At 42.4% G+C, this 10,987-nt stretch overlaps 1 protein-coding gene across 4 annotated transcripts in view; it reads right to left on the bottom strand.

Annotated features, from left to right (window-relative positions):
- Positions 1-4,975, bottom strand: part of hnrnpd (heterogeneous nuclear ribonucleoprotein D) — a 7,947-nt gene extending 2,972 nt beyond the window's left edge. For 3 of the 4 annotated variants that reach the window (XR_013576975.1, XM_078544662.1, XM_078544675.1), the window contains exons 1-4: positions 4,449-4,975; positions 1,333-1,501; positions 1,047-1,205; positions 397-528 (exon numbers count right to left, since the gene is read on the bottom strand). Coding sequence is in view for 3 of the 4 variants with exons in the window: in XM_078544662.1 (XP_078400788.1) it covers positions 397-528; positions 1,047-1,205; positions 1,333-1,501; positions 4,449-4,657 (669 nt within the window). In the remaining variant the exon portion in view is untranslated. The remainder of the gene's footprint in view (positions 1-396; positions 529-1,046; positions 1,206-1,332; positions 1,502-4,448) is intronic. The other variant, XM_078544683.1, reaches the window with a different exon arrangement.
- Positions 4,976-10,987: the final 6,012 nt, after the last annotated feature.

The raw sequence follows: 10,987 nt of genomic DNA, 5'->3' as shown, positions 1-10,987 counted from the left end.
AATGGCAGCATCCAAAAATAGTAAGTCACTGAAAAGTTAGACAAATTATAAATACAGGAATCTATAAGTTAGTCAACTAAACTGAACATATTTGAAGTTCTTCACTTATATCATATTATCCATTCTATTTTGTAATTAGTTCAATGAGGTTTTTAGTGCACAAAATAAAGTAAACTAAAAGCAAGTTTCAGTGAAATCCATGTCTGAAAAACCAGCATTGGATTTTGACTTGTACAACCACTTGCTAGGGTACTTCAGTTAAGTGCTTAAATGCAGTTGTACATTACCAACTCTGCAACAAGCAATTAAACTGGCCTTTATCCTAAATAAGCTAATGAACTTGCTGTACAGACATATTACCAACATAACATCTGGAATAATTTCAGTATAACATACTTTGCTGAGCCCAACATTATGGAACTTCTTTTCAAGAATCTTTTTAACTGGTTCCTCTTCCTTGAATGTTATGAAACAGAATCCACGCCTCTTGTTTGTTTTGTTGTCCATGGGAAGTTCTATTGACTCCACCTAAAGTGAAAAAGAAAACATTAAATTTCCATGAATCACCTGCCGATACACACTATGCGTAGCTACACCATGGACATACAACTCATGCAAACAGCAGCAAAACTGGAATATACACTTGCATCTACACTCAATTTGCAGAAATCCAGGTTCAGGAAGGTGCCACTGAAGAAGCCTTTCATCAATAAACAGTCAGCTAAATAAGTGATCCCTTCATCCCCTATCATACAATTGAAGTGGTAACAAATAAAAGCACTTGTGTATGTCATTTAATTTACCCAAGCAGTGCAAATACATCTCCACTAATTCATACAAAATTAATATCTAGCATATTAATCTTCCCATTGATGTCTCTTCTTTCCTCCCTGCACCCCCACCCAATGCATCTATTAATTTCACAGGGGTCCAATTTTTTGCACCCTTCACAAGCAAACAGCTTGAACCAGTAACCACACAGGTTCATTCAAAAAGAGATCACATATATGCCACTCAATGAAACCTCCAGCATGAGATGTACGTACTTCCCCAAAAGCTCCAAAGTATTCCCTGATCTTCTCCTCGGCCGTATCAGGTGAAAGACCTCCTACAAATATCTTCTTTACGGGTTCCTTTTTCATTGCCTTGGCTTTTTTAGGATCAATTACCTTGCCATTCAATTTGTGCTCCTTCTGTTCCATAACCTACATGGTAACGGGACAAAAATATACAAAACGTCACTCTAAGCAAACAAATACAAAAACTTGATTTCATTAAGCCATTTCTTCTGAACCCACATTTTTTTAAGCCCATGGTTTTATGATCAAATACCTTATCCACACTGTCAGCCTCTTTAAACAGGACGAATCCAAATCCTCTTGAACGCCCTGTAATGGGATCCAACTTTAATGTGCAATCTACCACCTCTCCAAATTTAGAGAAATAGTCCTTCAGATCTTTCTTTGTGGTATCCCAGCTGAGGCCACCCACAAACATTTTTCTGCAGAAACAGTGAAGTATATATACACATCAGTAGCCAAATCAAAACTTAAGCTGCCTCATACAGTAACCATGTTTCCCTGGTGCGCCTCCATCAAGAATGCATGCAGAAAGCTATTCAGTGGACACACATTAGGCAATTTTATTTTCAAATCAACAATGTAGTAGATGCACAAGCAACATTAAACTTAAGCAATGGGTTAGAAAGATTAGGGCCTTGCAAATTTACTTTACATTTCTCCAAAACAATCAAAATAAGTCAAGGCAATGTCCATGACACCGAACTCCAGCTAAGAGTCTTAGAATTCTCAATGAAGTCTTCAATTATACTGGCACTCAATATTGGACAATTTATTTGCCACAGGGCTTTGAGACCAATTCTAAGAAAATGGCACTTAAACATCACCCCTGGCAATCAGTAAGAATCACCCAGTTAAAAAAAAGACTTCCTTTCAATCATTCAACAGAAGTTAGGACAGTACACTGGAGGATTCTATGTGTACTGCACATTACGAGACTACATAGAGCAATTTTCAAATGAAGCTGGGTTTTCTTGCTTGAAGACAATTTTGTTCGGATTAAATGTTGGGATCAGTGGCAAATGCGATGTTACAAACTCAGGTGTATGCTTGTGCTGGAGGCAATGTCAATTGGATGACACCAGTGACGACAAAGCTAAGCAAAATTAAAACGAACAAGAACTTAAAGGGCCAGTCTTGGGCAACAGTGCTGCTTTAAACAGATGTTAAACAAGTTGCATTCTACATGTCATGAAAATACTAATACATTAAGTGTTTGCAATGGATGACTTTACTAAAGATTCCTGCAATCTCCAACACACTGTTATACAGGTATTGTCTTCTTAGGCTTGGCAGCAACACCAGAAAACTGCAAATGTGATTCAACAGCAAGAGGGCACGCTATTTTCTGCCAAAAATCCATTCTAATTGTTCCGACCACAAGCTATTCCTAATATAGATGCTGGGGTAAGAAATCTGTTATACATACCCTTCTAAAACTGATGTGCTGCTGGGCAAGACACTACAGGCAAGTGCACCTTGCCCAGATCACTACTATATGTAAACCTCAATGTCAACACCCTATTTGACAACAACCATTTCCAATCCAACTCACTTAACACTTTAAGAGAAGCCATGGATCAGGAGTTGAAACATTGACTGATGTTTACTTTCTTCTCAACCACAGGACCAATTGCAACATGCTAACTGCTACCCTGTCTGAGCAAAAAATAACTTGCCAAACACCAGGGATATGACCAGTGACATTTCTGATCTGTATGCATCAATATAGCTCATACTTTCCCAGTAGCTCAGAGACTTGGATATAGGTTTGAAAGCTTAGGGATGGGAATTTTTCTTCAACATGTAGACACTGAATTGGGTGCTTCCAAATACAACACTAAAGAGATTCTAATGGAAGAAAGCGACATTTTGAAGAATCCAACTCAGAGCTTCAGGATAATGGGAACACCAGGCAGACCAAAAGAATGCTATTGTTCATAGACATGCATCAGATCAATAAGGATAACATAAGGGACCACCCAAAAAGCAGGCTATGTCTCTTGCTCCAAAACCAGATTTAAGGGTCACAACTGTCCAAATAATGCATCTGTTTGAATATTTAGGGAAATCATTCATATTCATGCATGAAAGATGATTATTGAATGCATCAAGTAAAGTCAGACCACTAGTTCAAAGTCAACAGTTTATCAAATTAAACATTGTGCAACATTAGTGACAGGTAAGATGCCTGGGCATTACAAGACAAATATTACAAGTTCAGAGATGTCTGTAGCCTGAATATTTTAATTCCTTAGATGTTCTGCTGCCTAAATGGCCATGTAGCCACAAATGGCAAAATATTAAAGCCAGAAAACAGTAACGCTGTGAACAAGACAATGGTATAACCATTTATTTTAATCGCTAACAGGAATCAAATGGTCCAATTTAGCCTGTACTACAAAATAAAACCACAGTAACAACAAGTTAAATGATAAAGCACAGAATCACCAAGTTTGTTTACAAAGCGCTATATTCCCCAAAAATTACAATCACACTAAATCAGAAGCCAGCCACCCACCTTTAACAATTACAAAAATAAATTAAAACATCTCCCACCACCGATTTATATAACCCATTTGAGACAGCAATGAAATGATACAAAATTTACAAAAGCTGGATCCAATCCTACCTTGTTACAAGCCCGTTAAAATACCTAACCGCGGGAAAGAGAGAGCACATGGGAGAGGAATCGCAACCGGAAATCTGCGCGCAATCATACATGGAGTAATTTTTATCTACCCGGTGCCGGTTACCGAACAGGCGTGAACACCCTGACCCCTGGGATCTCTAAATAAAAAAGGATGAATGGAGAGTCAGGCTATAAAAGCGGCGGATCTGCACCTCCCTCTTTCCCCTTCCCCCATCCTCCCGCCACTAGTTTAATGAGCCTCCCCCTCGCTCTTCAGCCCTCCATACTCTCCTTAACATGCGGCACCTCTTTACAATGAAAACCACTTTCCGGCAGCGGCACCAGGTTTCAGTATCGAGACAAAAAAAAAAGGCACTCAAAAGCGCCTTTTCATTTTCAAAGTTTTTGAAAGGGGGATACGGTCGATTCGTGTATTCTTTAAGTGTTTAATGCAAAAAAAATTTGCGATTTTAAAACCTCTTCCCTCCCAACGGTTACTCGCCGCCATGAAAGGTTAAGGAGGGAGGGCGGCTGGAAACAAAAACCGAGATTTAAGCCCAGAAACTGCCTCAAGGACACTGCAGCCCTTCGATATCCCGCCTTCCCCCCCCGGGATGCTGGACTCGGGACCCTGGAAGTACCCACGGTGCGCATTACCCCGCGGGGGAACTAGCATCGCCAACCCGGGCCCAATATCGACTTAAGAAGTGGATTTTAAAGGCCCCGCGGCTTCTCACCCTTCGTCCTCCTCTGTTTTACTGGCGTCGATCTTGGCCCCTTCGCTCTCGGTGACTGCGCCCGACCCATCGCCGCCCTCGCTCGCCTTGACCTCCATCGCCGGATCGGTTAGACCCGCCGCGCCCGTCTCGGCGGCCGCCGCCATCTCCTGTAGGCCTTGCCCGGCAGCCTCGGCCTCCACCTCGGAGAACTGCACCGCCTCCGACATATCGCTCCGGACACACACACAAAAAAAAGGGACCGGGAAGCCGCTGCACCGCCCTGATCAAAATGAAGAGACAGCCGACACCCGACTCACCGAGTAAAGGAGCCCCACCCGCGCGCGTACCGCCTCCCCGTTTCTAAAAATGAAGCGACTGTTTTGTCGCCTTATATATTAAAAAGAAAACGAAACCCCGCGGGAGCCCCAGTGGCGAGTGAAGTTTCCCTGTCCACGCCTTACACGCAGGGCCAGAGAGGGAGAGCTGCCGCGCACGCTCTTCTCTTTAAATAATGGTATCCTCACAAAATGGCCGCCGCGGCCGGGACCAAGGCCCAGGGCCAATCACGTGAGCTCAGGCGGCAACCAATCACGGCTCAGGAAGGGACGACGCAGGCGCCGTTGGGGGGGGGGCGGGGGGAGAACTGGAATGTAACCATAGAGAGTCCATTGAGCCGGCGCAGTGGACAAGAGGTAACCGCGCTGCCGGAAGCAAACGGTAGGAAGAATAGAGTGACCATTGTGATATGCGCTGGAGGAGAGGAGTCCTCCTCTGTGCGGCGCGGCAAGTTGGTGTGGAGTGCTGACTGTGCCGACTCAATTGCGTCATAACCATTATCATTGGGTGCAGTGCAGTATTGAGAAATCCCGTTCGTATATTGCCCACAACCCTCAAAATGTCTTTAACCAGATGTGAAGCTGGGAGCTGTTTGGACTGGAATTGTTTTTTCGGATTACGACGAAATGCCATTTATTTCTGTTGTCTTATTGGTCTCTTGACTACCCCCTTCCCACCCTAGAATGCAACCGCATTCTGGCTGGTAAGTGCATTCATCCTGTATTTTGGTTAATACCATGGAGCCGATTGTTACTTTGCAGCCCATGGATGTTGCCAATTGTTACAATGTTGAAAGATATTTGACCCCTGTTCAGTAGTAACTGGATCATTGTTTAGTGATGTGCAGTGTCCAAGCTTCGTACTATAATAGCATCAGGTGTTCTAGAAACGCAGTAGATATGTTTAAGTGTTCTCAGGATGCAATAATGTGGGTAAGTCTACATTAGTTGCCCATAAGAAGGTTTTGGGTTCAAGTCTCACTCCAAGACACGAGCACTAAAATCAAGGCTCATACTTAATTGTAGTATTACAGTGTCGGAAGTGCCTTTTGGAAGAGACATTAAACTGCCCTCTCAGGTGGACTTAAAAGACCACAAGACATAGGAACAGAAGTAGTCTATTCGGCCCATCGAGCCTTCTCTGCCATTCAGTGAGATCATGGCTGAACTGACAATACTCAACTCCACTTTGCTGCCTTTTCCCCATAACCTTTGATTCCATTACTGATTAAAAATCTGTCTACCTCAACTTTGAATATACTTAACGACTCAGCCTCTAAAGCCCTCTGTGGTAAAGAATTCCACAGATTGACTACCCTCTGGGAGAAGAAATTCCTCCTCATCTCTGACTTAAATGGGTGCCCCCCCCCCCCCCCCCACCCCACCCACCCTTACTCTGAGATTATGCCCTCTGGTCCTAGACTCTCCCACAAGGGGAAACAACCTCTCAGAATCTACCCTATCAAGCCCCCTAAGAATCTGATATGTTTCAATAAGGTTGTCTCTCATTCTTCTAAACTCCAACGAGTTCAGGGCCAACCTACTCAACCTCTCCTCATAAGAAAACCCCTCCATACTCGTGGACCTTTTTTGGACTGCCTCCAATGCCAGTATATCTTTCTTTAAATAAGGGGACCAAAACTGTTCACAGTATTCTAGGTGTGGTCTAACTAGTGCCTTGTATGGTTTTAGCAAGACTTCCCTATTTTTGTACTCCATTCCTTAGAAATAAAGGCCAACGCTCCATTTGCCTTCTCTATTACCTGCTGAGCTTGTATGTTAGCTTTTTGTGATTCATGCACAAGGACTCCCAAATCCCTCTGTGCTGCAGCTTTCTGCAGTCTTTTTCCATTTAAATAGTATTCAGCTCCTCTATTCTTCCTGCCAAAGTGCATAACTTCACATTTTCCCACATTATATTCCATCTGCCAAGATTTTGCCCACTCACTTAATCTAATCAGGGTTACTTTGCATGGATGTGACTGCACAGAGTATAGTAAATAAGATTGGGGAGTTACAGGTGCAAGTTGCCATGTGGAAATAACAGAGACCTGGCTCAAGGAAGGGCAGAACTGGTGTTAAATCTTCCCGGGTACAAGGTGTTCAGAAGAGATAGGAAAAGAAGGAAAGGAGGAGGGGTGGCGGTATTGCTTAAGGAAAGCATTGCAGTACTGGAGAAAGACTGTGTCCCAGAGGGTCCAAGGACAGAATCGATTTGGCTAAAGCTAAGGAACAAAAAGGGTGCAGTTACATTGTTCAGTGTAGTCTATAGACTGCCAACTAGTGGGAAGGATGTAGAAGAACAAATCTGCAGGGAAATTACAAAGAAATGCAAGCATTATAGAGCAGTTATAATGGGGGACTTTAATTACCTGAATGTAGACTGGGACAGTGGTAGTGTAAAGGGTGGAGAGGGGCAAAAGTTCCTAGATTGTGTTCAGGTGGATTTTCTACATCAGTATGTGTCCAGTCCAACAAGAAAAGATGCGCTGTTGGACCTGCTTCTTCGAAATGAGGTGGGCCAAGTAGATCAAATGTCAGAATGTCAGAGGGGAAACATTTAGGATACAGTGACCATTGTATTGTACATGTTAGGATGATGATCGAAAAGAATGATAGGCAATCCAGAGTAAGAATAATTAACTGGACAAGAGCCGACTTCAGTGGGGCAAGATCGGAGCTGGGCCAGATAAACTGGAATGAAAGATTGGCAGGAAAAACTGTAGCTGAACAATGGGCTACCTTCAAAAAAAGAATTGGTTCAGGCACAGTCAAGGTATACTCCATCGAAAGGGAAAGGTAGGGCAAACAAATTAAGAGATCCCTGGATGAAAAGGGGGATTGAAGTTAAGTTTTTTTAAAAAGCGCGCTTACGACAGGCGTCAGATAGAAAATACAATTGAGAACCAAGAGGAATACAGAAGGTTCAGAAGGGAAGTGAATAAGCATATTAGGAAGGCGAAGAGCGCTTATGAGAAAAGACTGGCAGCCAACATAAAGGGGAATCCCAAAGTCTGCTATAGACATATAAATAGTAAAAGGGTGGTAAAAGGAGGAGTAGGGCCGATTAGGGACCTAAAAGGGAATTTACACATGGATGAAGGGGCCATGGCTGAGGTATTAAATGAATATTTTGCATCTGTCTTTACCAAGGAGGTAGATGCTACCCAGGCTATGGTGACAGATGAGGAAACATTGTCACTAGAAGGGTTCAAAATTGACAAGGAGGAAGTGTTCGAAAGACTGTTAAAGACTAGTTAAAGTTGATGAGCCATTAGGACCGGATGAAATGCATCCAAAGACATTGAAGGAAGTGAGAGTAGAATTGCAGGAGCACTGGCCATAATCTTTCCGTCTTCTCTAAGCTCAGGAGTGGTGCCAGAGGATTGAAGAATCACAAACATTATGCCCTTGTTCAAAAAAGGTTGTAAGGATAAGCCCAGCAATTACAGACCAGTCAGTTTAACTTCAGTAGTGGGCAAGGTTCTAGAAACAATTATTCGGGATAGAGTTAGAAGTCACATGGAAAAATATGGGTTGATAAGGAAGAGCCAGCATGGATTTCTAAAGGGGTAACAGAAAAGGTCGATGAGGGTAATGCTGATGATGTGGTGTGCATGGACTTTCAAAAGGCATTTGTCACAGTGCCACATAACCAACTTGTGAGAAAAAGTTATTGCTCATGGAATAAAAGGGACAGTAGCAACGTGGATACAAATTTGGCTGAAAAATAGGATGCAGAGTAATGGTCAATGTATACTTTTCGGGCTGGAGGAAGTTTGTAGTGGAGATCCCCAGGGGTCAGTATTGAGACCCCTGCTTTTCTTGATGTATATTAATGATCTAGACCTTGGTGTGCAGGAGGCAATTTCAAAGTTTGCGAATGATACAAAGCTTGGGAGTGTTGTGAACTGCGAGGAGGATGGTGTAGAACTTCAAGAGGACATAGACAAGTTGGTAGAGTGGGCAGATAGGTGACAGATGAGGTTCAGTGCGGCGAATGTCAGGTGATGCATTTTGGTAGAAAGAGCTTGGATATACAATACAAGGGGTGAAACTTTGAAGGGGGTGCAGGAGCAGAAAGACTTGGGTGTATATATGCTTAGATCATTGAAGGTGGCAGGACAGGTGGAGAAAGCAGTTAAAGCATATAGTACCCTGGGCTTCATTAATAGGGGCATAGAGTACACAAGCAGGCAGATTAAGCTGAATTTATATAAGATACTCGTTAGACCTCAGCTGGAATATTGTCTACAGTTCTGGGCGCCACATTATAGGAAGGATGTGAACACATTGGAGAGAGTGAGGAAAGGTTTTACAAGAATGATTACAGGAATGAGAAACTTCAGCTATGAAGATAGATTGGAGAGGTTGGGACTGTTCTCCTTGGAGAGAAGGAGGCTAAGAGGAGTTTTGATAGAGATGTTCAAAATCATGAGGGGGCTAGACAGAGTAGATAGGGAGAAGCCATTCCCGCTCGTAAAAAGATCAAGAACAAGAGGGTACAGATTTAAAGTGATTTGCAAAAGAAGCAAATGTGAGGTGAGAAGAAACTCTTTCACACAACGAGAGGTTCAAGTCTGGAATGCCCTGCCTGGAACTGTGGTGGAGGTGGGTTCAATCAAGGCATTCAAGTGGGCATTAGATGATTGTTTCTATTCAAGCAACGTGCAAGGGTACGGGGAAAAGGCAGGTCAATGGCACTAGGTCATAATGCTCATTTGGAGAGCCAGTGCAGACATGATGGGCTGAATGGCCTCCTTCTGTGCCGTTAAAATTCTGTCATTCTGTGAACCTGTCTAATCCCTCTGTAGACTCTTTGTCTCATCCTCACCACTTGCCTTTCCACCTATTTTTGTGTCATCTGCAAACTTGGCATTAGTACATTCACTTCCCTCATCTGAGTCATTAATATATATTGTAAATAATTGAGGCCCCAGCACTGATCCCTGTGGCACTCCACTAATTACAGGTTGCCATCCTGAAAATGTCCCCCTTATCCCAACTCTGTCTTCTATTAGTTAGCCAACCCTCGATCCATGCTAATGTACTACTCCCGACACCATGGGCTCTTATTTTTTTAAGTAGCCTTATGTGCGGTACCTTATCGAACGTCTTTTGGAAATCCAAATGTATTACATCTGCTGGTTCCCCTTTATCCTGCTTGTTACCTCCTCAAAAAATTCTAATAAATTTGTCAGGCATGCTGATTCTGCTTGATTAAATTATGTACTTCTAAATGCTCTGCTATTACATCCTTTATAATAGACTCCAACATTTTCCCAATGGCAGATGTTAAGCTAACTGGCCTATTGTTACCTGTTTGTTGTCTCCGTCCTTCTTTGAATAAGGATGTTACATTTGCAGTTTTCCGATCTTCTAGGACTTTTCCAGAATCTAAGCATTTTTGGAAGATTAATATCAGTGCATCCACTATGTGTAGCTACTTCCTTTAATATCCTAGGATGCAACCCATCAGGTCCAGGGAACTTAACGGCCTTTAGCCCCATTAGTTTCCCTAATACTTTTTCTCTAGTGATATTTATTGTATTCATTTCCTCCCCCTTTTGTCCCTTGAATATTTAGTATTTTTGGAATGCTATTAGTGTCTTCTACTGTGAGGACTGATGCAAAGTATTTATTCAACTCCTCTGCCATTTCCTGGTTCCCCATTATTATTTCCCCAGCCTCATTCTATTAGGGATCTATGTTCATTTTGGCCTCTCTCTTCCTATTTATATATTTAAAGAAGCACTTGCTGTCCGTTTTTATATTACTTGCTAGTTTACCCTCAAAGTTTATTTTCTCCCTCATTATTATTTTGTTGGTCATATTTTGTTGGCTTTTAAAACTTTCCCAATCCTCTATCTTAACACTAATCTTTGCCACATTGTATGTTTTTTACTTTCAATTTGATACTATCCTTAACTTCCTTGGTTAACCATGGTTGGTTTATCCCCTTCCTAGAATCCTTCTTCCTCACTGGGATATATCTTTGTTGTGAGTCATGAACTATTCTCTTAAACGTCTGCCATTGTTCACCAACCGTCTTTTATTCTAAACTCCTTTCCCAGTCCACTCCAGCCAACTCTGCCCTCATTCCTTTGTAATTACACTTATTTAAGTTTAGCACAATTGTTTCCGACTCAAGTTTCTCATTCTCAAACTGAATGCTAAATTCAACCATGTTATGGTCACTGTTTCCTAGGGGATCTTTTACTC

The sequence above is a fragment of the Cetorhinus maximus genome, chromosome 1, assembly GCF_964194155.1.
Source record: "Cetorhinus maximus chromosome 1, sCetMax3.hap1.1, whole genome shotgun sequence".
NCBI lineage: Eukaryota > Metazoa > Chordata > Chondrichthyes > Lamniformes > Cetorhinidae > Cetorhinus > Cetorhinus maximus.
Note: the sequence above shows the minus strand (reverse complement) of the source record. Positions and strands in the feature narration are given on the sequence as shown.